Source organism: Balaenoptera musculus, chromosome 20 (assembly GCF_009873245.2).
Source record: "Balaenoptera musculus isolate JJ_BM4_2016_0621 chromosome 20, mBalMus1.pri.v3, whole genome shotgun sequence".
In the NCBI taxonomy this organism is placed as follows: domain Eukaryota; kingdom Metazoa; phylum Chordata; class Mammalia; order Artiodactyla; family Balaenopteridae; genus Balaenoptera; species Balaenoptera musculus.
This window is the reverse complement of record NC_045804.1, coordinates 36,611,717-36,633,139: the sequence shown is the minus strand read 5'-3', so window position 1 is coordinate 36,633,139 and position 21,423 is coordinate 36,611,717. Positions and strand designations below refer to the sequence as shown.

Sequence of the window (21,423 nt, the reverse complement as noted above, 5' to 3'; positions counted from 1 at the left end):
ATCGCAAGCATTTTCTTTGTTAACCGTAGCTAGGATAATATTCCGCTTTTCTGCTTTCAGTCTTTCAGCGTCTCACCATGCTTTTAGGATGTTAGGGAAGGTTCCGTCTCACTCTCAGTTTCTTGTCCCACCACACCTACATTTCTGTACCCTTCCCTGAAAATGCCACCTGTATTCATTTCCTGGCACCTTTTAAGTTTGCATACTCCTCTCGAAATAATTTTTATTCCCTTGGATGCCTGCTGAAACCCTACTTCATTATGATCTAGCTAAAAATATCACTTCATCTCTTCAGCCTCTTTTTTTGTTTGTTTTTTATTTATTTATTTTTGGCCACGTTGGGTCTTCGTTGCTGCACGCGGGCTTTCTCTAGTTGCAGCGAGCGGGGGCTACTCTTCATCGCGGTGCGCAGGCTTCTCATTGCGGTGGCTTCTCTTGTTGCAGAGCATGGGTTCTAGGTGCGTGGGCTTCCGTAGTTATGGCATGCGAGCTCAGTAGTTGTGGCTCGTGGGCTCTAGAGCGCGGGCTCAGTAGTTGTGGTGCGTGGGCTTAGTTGCTCTGAAGCATGTGGGATCTTTCCAGACCAGGGATCGAACCCGTGTCCCCTGCATTGGCAGGTGGATTCTTAATTGTGCTACCAGGGAAGTCCCTCTTCAGCCTCTTTTAAACACCTCTTGATGTTGTATGTTCTGTATCAGTCTTGGTATTGGCACTATGAATGTGATTTTATTATATTTTAATGTTAGTTGTTCATATTAACATATGTTAATATGTTCATTGACATGCCTGTGTCTCCCAGTAGATTTACCTCCATGAAGAGAGGGTCTTTTTCTTGTTTATATTTGTATCTTGGCACCTCATGTAGTATTTGGTAAAATGTAGATTCTAAGGCTTCAAACCAAAGTTTTCAAAGTTATTAGAACTTAGAAGTTCTAATAAAAACAATTTATTACTTGTCAGAATGAAGAGATTTTCATTCATGGTAACATTGCTTTTCATTTTAACATCTGTAAGATTCTTTCATTTTATTCAAGAACTATTAATTAGTGTTACTATGTCCAGGCACTGTTCCTGAGCTCTAGGGATACAGCAGTGAATAAAAGAGGAAAACATCCCTGTTCCCATGGAGCTGACTTTCCAGTGGAGGGATATGTATGATGCATAGGATAGATGACAGGTGGATGGATGGATGGATGGATGGATGGATGGATTCATGGATGGATGGATGGACAAATGGATGGATAAGCAGGTAGTTTTATATGCTATGGAGAAAAGTAAAGGAAGGGGAATAGGGCATGCCTGGAGAAGATTGCAGTTTGAAATTAGGATGCTCCTGGCAGGCCTTACTGAGTTGATGACATTTGAATAAAGATCTGATGGAAGTGTGGGAGAAAGTCATGCAGATGTCTGCGGAACGTGTTCCAGGCAGAAGAAATAGTCAGTGTAAAATCCCTGAGCTGGGAATGTGTCTGGAGTGTTCATGGAGAGGCAAGGAGGCCCATGTGGCCAAGGAACAGTGTGCAAGGTGCAGAGTAGAAGATGAGGTCAGAGAGGGAATGCGGCCAGATCATGTCAGCCTTTGACTTTTACTGAGAGTAAAGTGGAAAAGCTGTGGAGGGTTTTGGGTGACGGGGTCAGATTGCGGTTTGACAGGAGCAGAATGGTGATCTGTATTGAGAACGCACCATCTGCAGTCTGACAAGAGTAGAAGTCTAGTGAGACCAGTTACGAGAGCATTGCAGAAATCCAGGAGAGAAAAGAGAGGAGTCAGGGTGACCAGTAAGGCTTTCGGCCCGACCAGCTGGAAGGGTGCGACTGCCATCACATGAAATGAGGACCATGAGGATAAAGCAGCTCTGGGGATAGAGACAGATCAGGACTTTTGGACATGTTTAGTTTAAGATGTGTCTTGACCACCTAGTGATGTTAGGCAGGTAGTTGGTTTTATGAATCTGGAGTTCAGTGGGAAGGAATAGGCTGAGAATAAATGTTGGGGAGGCATAGATTAAAAAAAGCCAAAGCAGGATGAGATCACCTAGTAAGTGAATGAGTATGAAAAGAAGATGAAGACGTCCCAGGACTGAGCCTGTGACATAGAAGGAAAACCAACACATGAGAAATCCTATAAGCCAAATGAAGACATTTTTTTTTTTTTCCTGAGAAAAGGGAATGATTAATGTGTTAAATTCTGCTGATAGGTCAATTAAGATAAGGACTGAGAAAAAGATAGAATACCATCAAATTTAGTCATGTAGAGGACATGTGGCTTTGATAAGAGCAAGTTTTGGTGAAGCAGTAGGGGCCTGATAAGAGAGGATTTTATTAAGGACGGGAAGAGAGAAATTGGAGGCCAGTATTGACAGGCCTTTCAATGAGCATTGATGTAAAGGGGAACAGGAAAATGGGGAAAAGTTAGAGGAAAAGGAGGAGATTTCCTCTGTTTTCTCATAGAAACAGGAGGTGGGCATGTTGGCAGGCGAAATGGTCCTCTAGGAGATGAGGCATTCCCTTTACCAGTTAGTAAATTTTTGCTGAATGAAGAAACCATTTCTGCCACTATTGTTTATGCTCCAAGCAAATTTAATTACTTGCTTTTGCTTTTCAGCTTCAATCAACACCTTGTTCCTGCATCTGAATTGTTTTCCGCTTATTTCTTCAGGTAAACGTGGAATGCATCTTTGAAGCTCAGATCAGCTCAGCTCACAGTGTGCTTTTTCCCTCTTACCATAAAGTGTCTAACTTTGGTATTTGTTTCTTCTGTAAGCTATTTATCCATACTCATCACTTACTGCTTTCTACCTATTATTTTCGATGATCTCCATTTTTAAGTGTAACTTCCTTGGGGAGGCAGTTGGAGTTGGAGGACCTGGAGTCTGACTTCCTGTGGTAGAACCTCTGTGACTTTCTGGCTCTGTAAATTTAGACAAATTACTTAATCTACCTGTGCCTTAATTTTCTATCAGTAAAATGGGGATAATAAAATTACCTACCTTAGAGAGTTACTGTGAGGATCAAAGCACTTTGAATAGTGTCTGGCACACACGAAATAACTCAGGAAAAGACTAGCTGCTATGATTAGTTTCATTATTGATACTGTTTATTACTAAGGAGGTATATAGGACTGATTCATTATTCATAGTTTTGTATAGTGGCTCTTATGCAGAAAAGAGAATAAATGAAGAATTCACCAAATAATAAGTGACTGAAATATAATCGTGACCTTATTGTGCATAGGCTTTTGTAGCATAATTAGGCTCAATATTGATGAGTTGACTTCTGACGTTGTTTCTGAAATGAAGGTACACCCAACGCAAAATTGAAAGTGAAGGTAGTATTATTTTTTCTTTTTCATCTGTTTTTGCTCATCGTAATACCATACATCAGGAAATATAGTTGGATAAATGAATCTACCCATTCTCTAGCCTTTGCATTTCTTTATTTTGCAAATGAGTTTTCCAGTTTAGGTTCAAGAATATGACAGTCACTATGTGATAGGGCTTTTAAGGAATTTGGTTTTTTTCCTACTATTTCCATTGCGTTAACAGAGGGGTTCTGGGTTTACTTCTACAGTTCTCGGAAGTGTCGCCTTCCCATTAACTCATTGGTCCCCAGGGGAGGAGTCATTGTTGAGTCACAACTTCAGGCATCTGAATTCCAGATTCTGCTTCTTCTAAATGGAAGTGATGGATGAGACTCTGGGCCCTGTAGAGGGGGCCTCTGATTTCTTGGGCTTGAAGCCTCGCTATTTTAATAAACTGCTTCTAAGTAACTGGTAGCATCAACTTTTCTTCCTAGCATCTGTATGAGGCATTCTTTTTTTTACCACTCAGAAACTGTGTTTATAGCTTTCATTTGCTGGTTTATTGTAATTACTTACTTTTGTTGATCAGTAGTTTTCTTGATACAGACCACGTCACAATTGTAAATACAAAGCAACCACCCATTTCAGCCTTATATAGTTTCACCTACTTAAGACAGTCGATAATAACGTGATGTTTCTTGACTTCTCTTTCCACATCACCGTTTACTTGTGGATTGAAGTTTCCATTTGTATGTTTTAATTTTTGCCAAGAAAAATCAATCATGTGCACTGTAGCTCTGCTTTAAATTTTATGCCTCATATGACACAGAGTATATATATATATATATACAGTATATACATGTAAATGGATAAAAATCTTCTTTTAGGCTCTCTTAGTTTAGTACCTGGGTTTTTTACTGGTTGCATGTAGTTGCATGCATCTTGTAGTTCAGATGAAGTTTTTAATCTATTGTTTTCAAGTCTATTAAAGTTTTCCTAGTGAATTTGTGTCTTTACATCTATACAGCAAAATCATGCGTATTTAAAATATTTTAATGTCACTTCCTATTGTTTCTCAGAACAGATGAGTTCTTTAGGGAAAGTGGATTGAAAAGAGAGGCCTTATAATTAATACCATCCTGAAAAGTTCTTTTATTTCAGAAGCCCTAATTGGAGAAACCATGTACTAAATAAAGATAGCATCATTTTTTAATAGACTGTTTTATAGAGCAGTTATAGGTTCACAGCAAAATTGAGAGGAAGTTTCAGGTAACATAGTTTTTGAGGAAAATAAAATTACCTGTGGAGTATCTTCAAACACTCTTATATTGTCTCTAAATTATACTTTATATTAAATTCAATACTATAAAAACGGATTTAAGTCTATTTGAATACTTTATCTCTTGTCTGTATTATTTGGAATATGCTACAGTTTTTTCTCTCTCTCTTTTTTTTATTCCTTAAAATAAATGCTGGCTCAGGTAGTTAGCAGTTGGAGCTATACTGTCATTTTTTGTTTTCCTCTTTACTGTAAATGACATATTTTGTATTTTCTCTATATTTTTAACACTGGCACATCATAGACTCCAGGTTTCTTGTTTTGTTTTTAAATGGTTAATGAGACATGCCTCTAGAGGGCGATCTTTTCTAAACTTTCCTGTGACGGTAATCATGGCAACCCTGGCATGAACCTGGTGTACTATGGATGTTGATGTCGTCTAAGATTTTATAATAACCTAGCTTCCTTTTCATGATGTTTCCTATGATGTATTCCTCAAAGTCTTATTAGAGAATTGGACTTTTGAAATATATTACTATCAATTAGTATCTAGTTTTAGTACCCCGTCCAGGTACCTAGCTCCTATGAATGAACGGAGGGAACTCTTTTAGTTAATCATCTGAGTAAGTGGTTTCTATATGTTCTAAAAGTTCCTTTCTTTGTTTCTCTATACGTTGCTATTCCAGGACCTATCTCTGTATTTTATGGGACCAGAGTGATTACACTCCACTACTGAGGCATCATTAGGCCTTACACTTAATCTCTGCTTCTCTTTTCTGTTAACATTCATTGTAGTTTTATTGTTTTTGTTTACCTATTCAATATAATTTTTGTATCAAAGCAATGCATATATTTATTATAAAAGTCAAATAATGCCACAATTTTATAAAGAAAAATTGCACTCTCCTGCACCCACTTCTCCCACTCAGAGGCTGCTTCTTTCAGTTCTTCATAATTTATTTCTTGCTGTTTTCTTTTTTTTGCCCCTTTCTGGAAATCATTTTGGTTGGATAATGGATCTCCTACACTGGACCCCTAACTTTCTTTTCTATTTCCTATCTCTTTGTCTTTTTGTTTTACTTTAAGAGAATATCCCCAACTTTATCTCCTAACCTTCTTATTAGATTTTTATTTGTGCAATATGTTTTTAATAACCTTTTCTGTGAATGTTTCTCTTATTATCACATCCTTTTCTTATTTCACAGATGTAAAATTGTTTATCTCTTTAAAAGATAGTTATAATTTTTGATGCACTTCTTTGCTCCTGGTAGTATCTCTATTTCCTCTGAGTTCCTTTTTCAGTTTTTTTTGTGGTCATCATTACCTTTCATCTTGGACTCTCAACCCTGATTGTACATTATAATTTACCTGGATAGATTAAAAAAGTACTGATGCCTAGGCCCAATCTCAGACTGGTTAAACTAAAATACTGGCCGGAATGTCTAGGAATCCTTGGCTGATCATTCTTATTTTTTATTTTATTAAAAAAATTTTATTATTATTTGATTTATTTTGTTATTTCATATTTATTCAGCTAATCAACACATCCATACTAAAGAACTGATTGGAAGCTCTTTGAGCACGAGTAGCTCATACCAGTTTATAGGTCCAACTGGTCTATCAGTTTTATTGGGGTACCCCCCGATCAATAGTATTTGTAGATCTTTTCACTTTGACTGGTCAGTTTCCCCACGAAGGAATCCTCTAGAAACGTTCTGGCAATAGACTTACAAGTTAGTTTTCAGGGAGTTGATCCTTCAACATTGTTTTAGTCTAGTGATTAGAATAACTAACTACAAGAGGATTTGGCTTCTCTATTTGCACGTTAAGTTAGCCTTACTTTTCCAGTGAGGAAGACAATTAAGTAAGAAAATTCTGGTCAGGTTCCATTGAAATATTTTTTCAAAATTTGGTTTTAGAAAAATTGGAGGGGGAGAAGAGAGAAGAAATTGGGCTTCTTAGGATACACAGTGACCACTGTCTGCATGAGTGACCCAAATAAACAGATTTAGAAATTATGAGACTTGGGAGTAGCAGCCGTGAGCAGTCTTGAACTTAAAAATCTGAGCAGGAAGTAAAAATATGACTGCTGGCTTATAGTTTGTAAACTACAAAAGAGTACGGAGAGTGAGGTCGCTGCTGTGCCAGCATTACACATACTGAGAAATAGAAACTGTTATGGTTCTTAGCATAATAGGTTCTTAGCATAAAATGACATTTAGAATTTGGAGGAGGATGAGAAAAGGAAAGGGATTTAAGGTTCATTGAACGAGGTATTAACATTGGATGATGTGTTTTTGCAGGTGAGAATATTGAAGCTAGAATGAGGCACAAGAGTGAAACTATTTCAGAATGGATGGAGTGGAATTATGTGGGCATTGTTGTTGTTGGCGGCTTCAGAAGAGACAGGCCATTCCCTTTTCAGTGTTGAGAATCATCACTAGTAGGGAATTCTTAACAAATGTTCAATAATATTTCACTCCTGTCCAATTTGGAATGGATTGAAATGTGTACACTTTTGATAAAATCATGGATGAAAGAAAATATAAAACAACAGTACTGATAAATGATTATGGTTTTCTGGCAATAATCCAGCTGATTAAGAAAAAGTGTTTCTGCTAAGGCAGAAGAATTACAGGGAAAGAAGTAGAGTCATCATTCTCCGGTGCCCAGATATGGTCATGGTATCACTCCTCTTTGTGATTTTCATTCTCGAGGACTTTCTGTCAAAGGAGTTTTTATGCAAACAGGTAAATTCATGGTTTTGCTTTTGGAAAAATAAGTTTGGAAGACAAGGACTCGAACTATTTATTAACGTTCATATGTGTACTTTGATTTCTTTCTTTTTCTTTTTTTGTCGGTGAACGACACTCTCTCACAAATTGTTGATAATTTAGGCAGCTAAATTGAGAATGGGTTTCCTGTTTTCTTCTTGAGCAGAACATGTAAGCATATTTTGATAGAATGATATTTAAATGTTTTTAAGCTGGAAATAAAATATATGTGAGTATAAAAGGTTTTATCTTCCCTGCTGTCAAAAATGCTGATTTGGCTCTTTTGCACAGTACTCCCATCTTTGTATGGTTGTTAAAATCTGTTGCTCTTTCCCATCTGAAGGAAATGCATCTTTGACACTTCTCATGACCTGAGTCATGATGCTGAAATAGAGCCAGAAAATATCCTTAACAGTCATAAGTAAAAAGAAGGAAGGCTTCCGTGGGGTGGGGGTAAGGGAGCGGGAAGGAGGTTGTGGGGAGCATCTTTGCTGTTGCTATTTTAAATTATATCTTTTTGATTATTATGAAAGTTGCTTACATTTTACTACGATCGTTGTTATTCAACAGAAAATACTTTGATTTTAATATTTAATTTTTCCTTAGTATACAGTGTTTAATGTACTGGAAAAAGACCAGTTCTGCAAATGTTAAATTATTTTGAGTCCTCCAAGTCTAAAAACATTACACCTTAAATCTTGCAATTTATTCAGTATTTTATCTTGTTACAGTGTTTCTTTTTATTTCAGTACCAGCTCCCATTTTTCCATATCTTATAGGTTCAACAGTTTAAGTAATAACATTATATTTATTGAATGATGCAGATAAGTTTCTTTTTTTTTTTTTTCCTTGAACAGTGAAGTGCTTCTGTTTGATCTGTTGACATGATACAGAATTCATTGCAAGATAAGCATGGGCGATATGGGTGTGGAATATTTTCAAAAAAGAATTTTAATGAGGATTTATTTATACTTCGGGGAACTCATTTAATCACAGATTTGGTCTAAGTGCTGCTAGATTATGGGATTTTTAATTCTGGGGATTTTGCACTAGGGTTATTAAATGTCTTCACTTCTGAGCACTTAGTCCCAAAACTCCACTCTTCGATTCAGAAGAGTGGGGAATTTTGAGGTTGCTTTCGTCTTTAGGAATAACTTGATTCTTAAAGTAAAATCCCAAGATCTTTTTCTTTCATTCTCCTTCTTTATACAAACAGTTTGCATTGTTCCCTCTACTGTTAAGTATAGTGCATTTACTGTCTTGCTTGATTTTTCATTGTGGAAAGAGTGGTAAACTACAATCCTAATGTTTAAAATGAATTAAAAATTGCTGAAACTTCTTAAATATTAAGAGCACCAGCTCTTACAAATTGTCTTCATCCCAAATCTTGGAATGCTGCAAGAATAATAAACTAAGGTAATGAACTTCCCACTTATGGGAGGAGATTTTAAAAATTCATTTTGTAAATTTGGGTTGGCTGTGTGAACAAATTGTGCCAAAAGTATAGTGGAGAGGAGATGCAGACAGAAGATTTTCATACAGTTTATTTCAGTGCTTGTCCCCATACACTGTTATCTCTGGAACTTTTTGGAAATATTTCTTATTTCCCCTTATTTGTATTTTTTTGAATGTTGTTTCTGACTTACCTCCCTTTCTGGGCTTATTTTTGCATCGCAAGGATCCTTGTTCTCAGACAGCTTTAGTATCTTTTTGGAGTAGTGTAGACTGATCTTGTTCTGCATATAGTTTTAGTAACAGTTAGTTCCTTTTGACTTTTTATTTTTATGTGTAAATTTTCTAAATTTATTGAGTTTTGGATTTAAGGAAAGAAGAACACATTTACATGTAACAGTCGTGAACACATTAAAATAATAATTAACTGGTAAAAAAGTATTCAGACTAGAAAAGGAAACTACTTAGCACGTTGTGTATTTGAATATTTATAAATTTATATATATACTTTTAATTAATTAATTAATTAATTTATTTATTTATGGCTGCGTTGGGTCTTCGTTGCTGCGCACTGGCTTCCTCTAGTTGCAGCGAGCGGGGGCTACTCTTTGTTGCGGTTCGCGGGCTTCTCATTGCGGTGGCTTCTCTTGTTGCAGAGCACGGGCTCCAGGCGCGCGGGCTTCAGTAGTTGTGGCACGCGGGCTCAGTAGTTGTGGCTTGTGGGCTCTAGAGCACAGGCTCAGTAGTTGTGGCGCCCAGGCTTAGTTGCTCTGCGGCATGTGGGATCTTCCCGGACCAGGGCTCGAACCCGTGTCCCCTGCATGGGCAGGCGGATTCTTAACCACTGTGCCACAAGGGAATCCCTATAAATTTATATAGTGATTAATATTTGATAAATAGTGCAGTTACAAGTCTCCAGAGTGTGAAGTTTTAATTCTGACATTTAGTAAGCACTAGTGCAAAGTTCCGTGCAGCTACTTTGTATGTAGTGGGAAGAGTGATGAGAGTATCATTAAAAACCTCAACCCCATCTTGCAAAGAAAAAAAAAAAAATTGGGTTCTTGTTTTCAAGTCAATTTTCTGGGGGATATTTTTTACCTTTCTACCTTCCCACCCCTCCCCCAAAGTACCTGTCTGTTGTGTTGTGAACTGTTTACTTGAAAAAGCAACAAGTGTTTTGCTTGAAATGCATATATGTTTTTGCAGTATCTTTGCTTCACCACCTATTACTCTCCAAAAATTTTACAGGGAGAAGCAAGTCAGTGCCTAGTCAGAATTGTCCTTGAACGCTTCCTATCTTGCACTTTGTCACCAAAACTATTTGGTTGTTCTGTTAACAGTCTTTAAAAAAATATGGATGTATTATTCATTTTCTTTTAATTGTGTGTGTTCTGCTCTCCTTGGCTCCTGTGAACAAGCATTGCTTCCGCCCAGTTTGGTATGTGGGTCAGAAGGCACTGTTTCTCACCAGGGCGCTGCTGTTTCCTCTTCCTACTTGAGTAGATTACAGATTATACTGGAATACGCCTGAGAAAAGGTCAAAAAGGAGGGTGAAAGTCCTGGAACTGCAGCTGGGAAGCTTGTCATTCTCATCTAGGAAAGGGGAAAAAAAGAGAGAAAGAAAGAAAAAGAGAAATAGAGACTCCAATGTCAACCCCAAACAACCCACATTCAGGAAATTCCCGTTTGCACAGGATACTTTTTATATATTCCAAAAGGACTCTATTTGGTTTTGATTAAATAATTATCGAGTGTTTGGCTGAGAAAGCTTTAATGTTAAATTAGATGGCAAGCAAGGGCTAAGCAGTGTTTTTAGCTTTTCAGAGCCTACATTTCCAGTGATTGTTACAAAACAAGCTACCATTGTACTCTTTTTGACAGAGTCAAGAAGTCGGGAGCTTTTCAGCTACAGAGTTAACTTAGTTAAACTCATTGGTATATTTTGGATTTTTATCCCTGTCAATTCCACAGCAGGATACTAAAAGCAGACGGAACATTTTGGTCTTCTGTGGAAAGCAAAAAGCACCCAAAAAGCCCCATATGAACTTGTTACCCGATTTTTATTTTGGAAAGACGTGATGTTGGGAGTAGGCCATCTACATGAGGTCTTAGAGTAAAGAAGTTGGTTGAAGTAGGATAATAATGGGATATTTGGGAATAGGGTTCTCCCTATATATTTATCTTCTCAGGAGTGCCAGGTTGTCACATCCACATTGCCTCTTAGTGTGCCTCGTTACTCCAATTTCAAAATGTAAGGATTCAGAATATTAGCAGACCAAGGACACTGACTGACTGAGAGGCTTATATCCTAGAACAAGAGTGGATCTTGTGGACAGGTGTGTGGAAGGGTGATGAGAACAGAATTTGAAACTATTGTAGGAGTCTCATTTCTATGTTTCTTTAGTAAACCTTCAGAAAAAATGGAGTGCCTAAAGGAATAAAGTTTAGGGTCAAAAAGTGAGAAGATAATGCAGACCTCCTAAAAGCTGTGCTCTCCCTTAGGGCACCATCAACACTGCCTAGTGTCATTTTGCTTTTCTCCACGTGAATCTTTGCCATTTTTATGTTTATCCCTGCATCCCTAATGACAACAAAAGACAATGCTTCTTTATCCTCCACACTCTCCATTTGGTCCCCTTGATTCCATTGTAGCTCTTAGTTTCTTACACCTTCTGTTCCTAGACTCTTCCTCAGACCCTCATTAGCAGTAATTTGTAGCTTGTGCCTCTAGAATCCTATAACAAAAAGTTTTCTCTTTTTCACTGATGTGATACCGTTTTAAGGTCCTTTCTCACCTAGAACTCTGATCCCTTGATTGCTTAATGTTATTTTAACTGATCTCATTCGTCGTAGTTCGCAGTATGGTAAGATAGGGAAATTTTTTAGAGGGGAGGGAGGAGGCCTATAATTGCATTTACGTCTTATTTTTCCTCTTCTGGTTTGCATTTAAGACGAAATGAAGGTGTACACACAGAGATACCGGTATTAACTTTAATATTTAGCATAATCTGAAATGGGCAGTAATCTCAGGATCTTGCTGGCTTTTAGAGATTTCTTGTGGCTGGCACTTTGCCACATTCACATGTTCTCACATCATGCATTCAGAAGCTAAGAATACCAACCTGGCAGCTTCTGCAGGGAGGGTAAAGATAAAACAGAAAGGAGTCTAGCTTTGCAGCCACATTACCTGGGAGTTGTTGCTGATGTCTTTTCCACAAATGTTCAAGTTTGTCAAAGCCCAGTAAATCTTGGAAAGTTTATTTTCCTTGTAGCATCTGTGTTTTATAATGGGTCTTTTAATTTGTTTTTACTTTGTCTGCAGGGATTTCTTTTGTCCGGAGTTTTCAGACTCTGTCTTTTTTTTTCTTTTTTTTTCCTGTGGAAGTGAGTCCGTTAATGATGACTGGTTTGGGAATATGCCTCTGCAAAGCTGACCTGACAGGCTGTTCCTCCAGCACAGCAACAAAGCCCATTGTTATTTTCTCTCTTTTATCCTCAACTTCATCCATTTTCCCCCTGTGTGTTTATAGTATAGAAAGTCTGGGAAAACATACTTTGGGACAGTGCATACATGATAAGGTGGCATTTTGAAGTTAGAAACATTTTTAGTAAATAGAGATTACACCACATCAGCCTCACACACAGACAGAGGTGCTGTGTGTTAATGTGGAGATTGAAAGTTTCTTTCCCCATCGTACCTGCAGGTATTCTTCATCCAAAAGGCAGAATGGGGGAGAAAAACAGAGCACATGAGGTTGTTTTCATAATTCCTTTTTCAAAAATGCAAACTTGTACAAGTAAATGCAAAAAGTCAGTGGTTAAACCCCGATGTGAACTGTTCTGGCTTCGGGCTTTGTATTGTAACATTCAAAACAATAATATCCATAAACAAATAAACAACTGAAAACAAAATATCGCTTTAAACATCAAAGGATGTTTTGAAAATTCTGATTTTTAAATGATTTTCTATTCCCAAATAGAATTCCTGCTTTAATTTATTGAGAAAGCATTTTATTGGAACTTGGGATTTTTCCCCCACCCCAAGAGAACTCCGTCTATCTTGGGGACTGGTAAACCTCTAAAGGATCAAAGCTCTAGTGGATTTGGTTAAAGACCCAAAAGCCTGAAGGCTTATGGAAGTTTATCTATATAGAGTAAGCCCAAAAAACTGGGATGAGAGTTTTAGAAGAGCTTATTTTCTCATGAGATTTTTGAGACTTCCTCTGTTTGGATGTGCCAGAAATACTGTGAGAATATCCATTCTCATGGCATTTGTCACTTACAGGTCTTTTCCCAGCTGGAATTTGTAAGTATAATGCTGTGTGAAATATTATATGTATTTTAAGGTTTTATGAAGCCCACTACTAAAATTGCAATTAAACAGCCTCCACTATTTTCGCTGTACTCATACAATAAAGAGACAAGCATAGTAAAGAATGGTTGCTGAAGGTGACATTTAGAATTGATGTAGTGACTCTTCACTGATCTCAGAAATTTTTAATTTTACTGTTACAATCATATATATGCCTAGAAGGTGGAGCAAAGAAAGTGCTGCTCTCCCTGTCTGTCCAAAGGGAAATTGAAGCATAAGATGGAGGGACAGGCTTAATCCACATCCAAGGCTTAGGATACTATGAGTTTCTTTCTCTGAAGCTCTTTGTATTAAGAAGCTTCAGGCTTCAAGAATAATCCTGGCTCGGAAATTTAGGTTTGATATAATGATAAGGAAGTGTCTGAAGATCTATTCTTAAAGTTACCAAGTCCAGGCTCCTGGCCGAGTCAACCTGAGACTAAGGAGACTGGTGAAAGCCACGGACTCCAGCACCTGGCTATCTTCTGAAGGACTTTGGGTGTCCCCTCCAAAATTAATTTTTTTTCTATAGATCATAGGGCTATATTTTCTGAAGGACTTTGGGTGTCCCCTCCAAAATTAATTTTTTTTCTATAGATCATAGGGCTATATTTTCTGAAGGACTTTGGGTGTCCCCTCCAAAATTAATTTTTTTTCTATAGATCATAGGGCTATATTTTCCTATATTTCCTGGATATGAGAAAAAATATATTTCTTCCCTTCATTCAGCATTTACTGAGCTGTCAACAACTAGTAAGATACTGCTCCTACTCTGGAGGAGTCTTAACAGTTTTTGTGGAGGATAAATCTGGGGGTTTGTTAGATTCTAGCTTCATTTTCAAAGAAAATCCATGACCCAAGAAAGAGATAGTGAAAATCGTCTTTAAACAAAGACTTTGAACAATTGAAAAGGGAAGAAAGGATCATTATACTATTTTTGTGTATTTGATTGATTCAGTATGAACTTTCGTTTTTAAATTTTGTGCTTTTAACATATATTTTTATATGTAGATCATTACGTGTGAGTTAATGAGATTTCTTGTCTAAGCTAGTTCCCTCATTTTACTAATTCCTGAATTAATTGTTCACACAGCTCTCATCCTTTATTTTCTACTAGAAAAGTGAAGATGAGAAGATCCAAGTTCCTTCCTCTATACTCAAAATTTGCATATCGTCCCTTTAAAACAACAATGAAAAACATATCCTTCCTTTTTGTTCCTGAGACATTTTGCAGATATCTTTTTTTTTTTAAATTAATTAATTTATTTATTTATGGCTGTGTTGGGTCTTCGTTTCTGTGCGAGGGCTTTCTCCAGTTGTGGCAAGCGGGGGCCACTCTTCATCGCGGTGCGCGGGCCTCTCACTAGCGCGGCCTCTCTTGTTGTGGAGCACAGGCTCCAGACGTGCAGGCTCAGTAGTTGTGGCGCATGGGCCTAGCCCCTCCGCGGCATATGGGATCTTCCCAGACCAGGGCTCGAACCCGTGTCCCCTGCATTGGCAGGCAGACTCTCAACCACTTTTGCAGATATCTTTATTAGCACTTTTTCTCCCATTAAATCCTTTAAAGACCTATAGTCTTTCTGTCTCATTATGTTATGACCTCTTCAGGAGTCCCTTGGACTTATTTATCCAGGACTAGAACAGGGCCTCATACCAATAAGGCTCAAAAAGTGTGAGTTGAAAGAATGAATGTTGAATGAAACCTTTGCCTGGTACAGTATCTCATTTTGTTAACGGCTTCTTTTCAGCTCCAAAGTCCTTAAATTTGTGTTCTGTATCCATTACCGGAAACATTTCCTATCAACGCTTCCTTTACTTATCCCTTTCCATATGATTTGTCACCTCTTTAGTGAAGCTACCCTATTGAACATTACCAGAGTTAGCAGCTGTCTCTCTCTGTTTGCCTTTCTGAACCTTGTCATTGTTGACCATTTTACTTATTCTTTCATTAAAGCTATTTTTATAAATTGCTTACCACATAGTAAAATATGTCAGACACTTATGAATTCTTATGAAACATACCCAACTTATTTTACTCTTTCAGATACACTGGGTTTCACAGGCTACATCATGAACACAGACACCAAGAATAAAAGCTCATAAATACTTGGGTGTTGCTTGACAATAGGTAGAAGGCTGCGAGGGATAGATGTGATGTACCTTGTATGCTCCCTTTAGGTTGTTTTATCTTGGTGAGCCAACGAAGGGTTTTAAGTTATGGCTAACGTAACCACAAGATTTGGAACTTCTCAGTGAAATCACTTCCTTTTTCTAGACTATGCATCCTATCTGTAAAGTTCAATGATCTCAAAATCTGTGCTGTTCCCTTGCTGAAGAATTTAGGTACCTAAGTTCCTACTCCTCTGCCTCAATTGAAATATTCTTCTAAAACTGAAATATATTATCTTCCCATTGCTTTCCATTATAATTCTCTCCTAGTTAGAGATTTCTTACTATTGCTCACATCTGTGGCATCACTTTACACGCTCTTCTCTTCATGTTATCCTTATCCTCAGAATATTTCTGCTCTTCTGCTCTTATCCATATTTTACCCATCTTTCAAAGCCTAGGTTATGTCTCATCTGCTCTATGATCTCTTCTCCAAATAATTGATCCCATGTGTACTTATCTTTAGTGCTAGGCAATTAGCACTTAATTATTCCTGTTTCATGCATATTAGACTGTAAGCTTTGTGACAACGAAAAATGCAGTCCTCACAGTGTGTGATCTTAGGGTAAGGCACTCAACAAATATTTGACTGCTCGTTGTGAAATGTGTGTGTTAAACATAGTCCTTGAATTTCATTAGCTTGTGACATATTTCGTGTTGCGGTCTGATTTCAGATCCAAATTAGATTCAGATCCAAACAATATTCAAAGAAATTAAAGGATACCTTCATAAGTGGAAAGACATCCCATGTTCTTGGCTTGGTTGTGGTCTGATTTCAGATCCAATTAGATTCAGATTCAAACAGTATTCAATGAAATTAAAGGATACCTGCATAAGTGGAAAGACATCCAATGTTCTTGGCTTGGAAGAATTAATATTCTTAAGATGGCAGTGCTCCCTGTACTGATGAACAGATTCAGTGCAATCCCTATCAAAATCCCAGCTGGCATTTTTGCAGATAATGACAAAATATTGGTGGAAGCAGCAAGTTTTGTTGGATATAATGATCCATCAAAGAAGCATAACAGACCACTGACTGTCTTAGAAAGAAAAGGAATTCAGCATGATTTTTCTGTTTTTTTTTTTTTTAAAGTGAAAAGTCCTATCCTGGAAATTCAACTGTGGAGACTCCCATCCTCTTTTCACTATTATTTAGGTTTTGTTTTTTTTTTAAATTTATTTATTTATTTATTTTTGGCTGTGTTGGGTCCCCGTTTCTGTGCGAGGGCCTTCTTTAGTTGCGGTGAGCGGGGGCCACTCCTCATCATGGTGCGCGGGCCTCCCACTCTCGCGGCCTCTCTTGTTGTGGAGCACAGGCTCCAGACGCGCAGGCTCAGTAGTTGTGGCTCACGGGCCCAGCTGCTCCGCGGCATGTGGGATCTTCCCAGACCAGGGCTCGAACCCGTGTCGCCTGCATTGGCAGGTAGACTCTCAACCACTGCGCCACCAGGGAAGCCCCTGTCTGTTTTTTTTCTATCTTAAGTTCCTCTGAAAAACCATTATTTGCAGTGACAGAGATGCTTCACAGTCCTTATTCTTCCTGGAAAAAAGTGAACAAGGGTTATAGGAGTTTTGAAAGTTAAAGTATTGTCTTCAGTGAGTTCTGTATGTGTGTATTTGGGTAAGGGTTTATGTAATGGCTATTTTAGAAGTCATCCCGATATGGCAGAATTTCAAAACAACTTCGAAATGAAAAACAAACACACTGATCTAAATTTTCTAATTCCATGTGGCTTGTATCTGAAGAGGACATTGATAATGTAATCCCAACTTCTGTCTTTATATTTCATAACCTTCTCTCTGGGAGATTTGTAACTTACTTGAATTTTGTAGTGGTAGGCTTACAAGGTGGTGACACCAAATAATATAGAAATAGTAAATGTCCAAATGGGTGCTTCTGCTCTACAGTATAGTATGTTCCCTTCTGCTATTCTCATTTCTTTCTTTTCAGTGACTATATGTGTTTTCTGTTTATTTTCAGATAGCAGTACAAATTGACAAATCTAAGTTTGTCATTAGGCCAAGATATCATTAAATGGAAAAAACAAAAGCGATCATGGATCCTGACTTGCCTCAGATTTCAAGTGTCACAGTATTGAAGTAATAGACATTATAGGCACTATTTTGAGGACACTGGTTAAAAAACAAAAAAATTCGAAATGCATATTTGTAAGGTTGTGGTAAATAAGTATAAAATATAAAAGTTAAAAAGTTTTTAGATTGAATTTTTGAAACAGAAGTACAAAAGAAACATTCATAAAGTGGAGTATATGAAAAAAATATTTTGCTTGTTAAAAGATCTATAAGAGAAGAAAAAGACAAGTTGCAGCAGGGTAGAAAATATTTAAGAATCATGTATCTTATAAAAGGTTTATATCCAGAATATATAAAGAACTTTTGAAATTTGAGAGTAAGATCCATAAATAATTTCTTACATTTATAGTCGTTTGATTTTCAGCAAGGGTACCAAGACAATCCATTGGTATGGGAAAGAATATCTTTTCAACAAATGATGCTGGAACAAGTGGATATTCAACATTCAAAAGAATGAAGTTGAACCCCTACCTCACACCATTTATAAAAATTAATTCAAAATTGGTCAGAGACCTAAATATTAGAGCTAAAAATATATAAAACTCTTAGAAGAAAACATAGCTCTAAATCTTTGTGTCCTTGGACCTGGGCAGTGGTTTCTTAGACATGATAACAAAAGAATAAGCAATTAAAGAAAATATAAAGAGTTCATCAAAATTAAAAACTTTTATGTTTCAAAGCATGCCATGAAGAAAGTGAAAGATGACACATGGAATGGGAGAAAATATTTATAAATCATGTACTTGATAAGGGACTTACATTCTGAGAATATAATTAGCTCTTACAACTGAACAATAAAAAGATAACTCAATTTTGGGTAAACATTTTGGATAGACATTTCTCCAAAGAAGGTATACAAATTACCAAAATGCACATGAAAAAGATGTTTAACATCATTAGTCATTAGTAAAATGCAAATCAAAACTACAGCGAGATACCACTTCACACACACTAGGATGGATAAAATAAAAAAGATAGACCATAACAAATATTGTTGAGGATGTGGAGAATTTGGAGTCCTCATACACTGGTGCAGCCACAGTTTAGCAGTTCCTCAAAAGGTTAAATATAGACCCAACAGTTCCACTCCTTGGTGTATATACCCAAGAAAATTGAAAGCACAAGTCCACATAAAAACCTGTGCACTAATGTCCATAGAAGCATTATTCATAGTAGCCTGTTAAAACAACCCAAATATTCATCAACTGGTATAAATGTGGTATATCCATACATTGGAATATTATTCAACCAGTAAAAGGACTGAACTATTGATACTTGGTAACATGGATGAACCTTGAAAACATAATAAGTGAAAGAAACACTCACAAAAGGCTACATTGTATGATTTCATTTATATGAAATATCCAGAATAGGCAAATCTATAGAAACAGAAAAGTTTCCTGTATCAAAAGCCGATGGGTGGGGCAAAGGAAGAGTGACTACTAATGGGCATGGGCTTTCTTTTTGGGTGATGAAAATGTTCTGAAATTAGACAGTGATCATAGTATATGATTCTACTCTGTAGAATATACTGAACACCATGGAACTGTACATTTTAAAAGGGTGGATTTTATGGTATATGAATTATATCTCAGCAAAAATATTAACCCAGTTTTTAAAATTGGCAAAAGCTTTACATAGGTACTTTACCAAAGAAAATATATGGATGACAAATAAGTACACGAACAACAACAACAACAACAAGCTAAACATTTCTGACCATTAGAGAAATCCAAATAAAAGCCAGAATAGCTAAAATCAGAAAGAGTAACAATACCAAATTCTGGTGTGGATGCAGAAGAACTGGAACTGTCATACTTTGCCAGTGGGAGTGTGAAGATCAGCTACTTTGTCAAACTGTTTGGCATTTTCTCATAACCTTAAACATACAATTATTATGTCCATGCAAACATTCATTTACTATGATCAGCAACTCCATTCCTAGATTATTTATATGTTTTTAGAAAACTTGCATTCATACAAAAACCTGTTCAAAAATGTTTATAGCAGCTTTATTTGTAATAACCAAAAGTTGGAAACAAGTCAAATGTCCTTTCGCCGATGACTGGGTAAACAAACTGAAGTACTTCCGTACAATGGGATCATACTCAGGAATAAAAAGAATTGATACATGTAGGAAAATGTAGAGTGGATGAATCTCAGATGCTTATTGGCAAGTGAAAGAAGCAAGACAATACCGTACATACTTTGTAATTTCATTTATAGGATGTTCCGAAAAATGCAAAGCCATGGAGAGGGAGAAAAGATAAGTGCATGAGAGGAATTTGGCTTATTGGTGAGAGCAGAGTAATTACTCTCACTGCAGATCAGATTTTATTTCACAGAGCTTGTTTTTCCTGGTTGTTAATGAGCCATAATGCCTATTCTTTTTTTTTTTTTTTTGGTATTAATACCATCATAAAATAAAGGGTTGATTTATGTTTTTTAATTTTATGGTGGGGAGTGGTACATTTTGGGAGTAAGGCAATGTTTTTGCCTATTGACTTTTGTCAGTCTCACCCTATGTCTACTGTGGTACATTCTATGGATACACATCCTTATGACTCATGTTTCTTCTGCTCTCTGAGCCTTTGCAGGTCGCCATGGCTGGAATATTCTCCCCACTTACTCTCAAGCTTGTTTAGGGAAATGTTCCAGGCTTCCTCTAGGCTAATTTAGATCTTGCCATTTTATTTTCTTTTACTATCCTATATTTCTTTATAGCACCATAAAATTATAATTAAGTTTTATACCAATTATTTGTATAACCATGTAACATCTATCCAATTCTGTATCCTCCAATCCTCCATCCTCAAACACTACAGTCTCTGTTTATAATCAATGCACATTTGGTATTACCAGAGTCCTTTGTTTTTCTTCCATCCATATAGCCATGATTCTTTTAGAATCCCTTCTGCCTTTGGTAACTTTCTTAAAAGATTAGTGGAGTCAGTGCAAATCCTATCAGAGAAGGAAACTTCGCTCGGTGATGCTTTTCTTTTCTTTTTTCTCTTTGTAGGGAAACTCAACAGCCAAGACTCCTACAATAATTTTGCCAACAACAACCCTGGCAACCCCCGGCTTTCTCCTCTCCCCAGCCTGATGGTATTGATGCCTCTTGCACAAATCAAGCAGCCAATGACATTGGGGACCATCACCAAACGAACAGGGTAAGGCCTCAGGCTTGATACTTTTTTAGTAGCTGTTTTAGAGGATTAAATACACAAAAATAAAGCATATTTTTTCTTTGGGTGGTTTTGATTATGTTCTTCATTTCCAGCCCACATGAGACTTAATGGCAGCAGATTAAATACAAAGTATAGAACATACACGAACACATTCATACACAGCCATATACATGCACATTCACAGAAATAACAAAGCAGTGACAAGTTGTGAAAACTAGTATTGGCTAATAAAAACCAGATCCATTTACACAGGCTTATAGTTGCTGCCTTGTGGCTTTGTCTGAAAGTAGTACAGTTGCATTTTCTTGCTTTTGTGGACATGATCTGGATTTATAATGACCCCCAAATTTTGACTGACCCAAATACTAAGGAGAGAACTTAATATGACAACCATGTTTCTAATACTTAAAAAAAAAACATCTATATTGAGGTGCAATTTACATATAATAATCTATCATTAGTATCAGGACAATGTGATATTATGGATAGTTTTCAAAATCCAGAGTCCTAGGGTTTAGGCTTTACTGAGATTGGTCATTAACATCCTCAGAGGCTCCTGATGACTCACTTGATATCTTCGTGCTTATTTTAGCTATTTAAAAAATTTTCAAATTCCTACCTGTTAGGAATATAAAATTATCACTTCTTTGGGTTCCTGAAAATAAAGTGCTGTGTCTAAGATATAAGATCATTAGATATTCAATTGTATAACAACTGTGAAACTCCATTATGTTCCCCAAAATATATATGTCTATAGCCAAATTACCTATTTTCATCAATAAGCAATCCTGAGGTTTAGCATAATTTGAAATGGA

The 21,423-nt window shown here is 36.9% G+C and overlaps 1 protein-coding gene across 1 annotated transcript in view; it reads left to right on the top strand.

Moving 5' to 3' along the window:
- Window positions 1-21,423, top strand: part of BCAS3 (BCAS3 microtubule associated cell migration factor) — a 572,763-nt gene that overhangs the window by 215,081 nt on the left and 336,259 nt on the right. Inside the window, 1 exon segment of the mRNA XM_036838162.1 lies at window positions 20,440-20,590. Within this exon segment, the coding sequence (XP_036694057.1) occupies window positions 20,440-20,590 (151 nt within the window).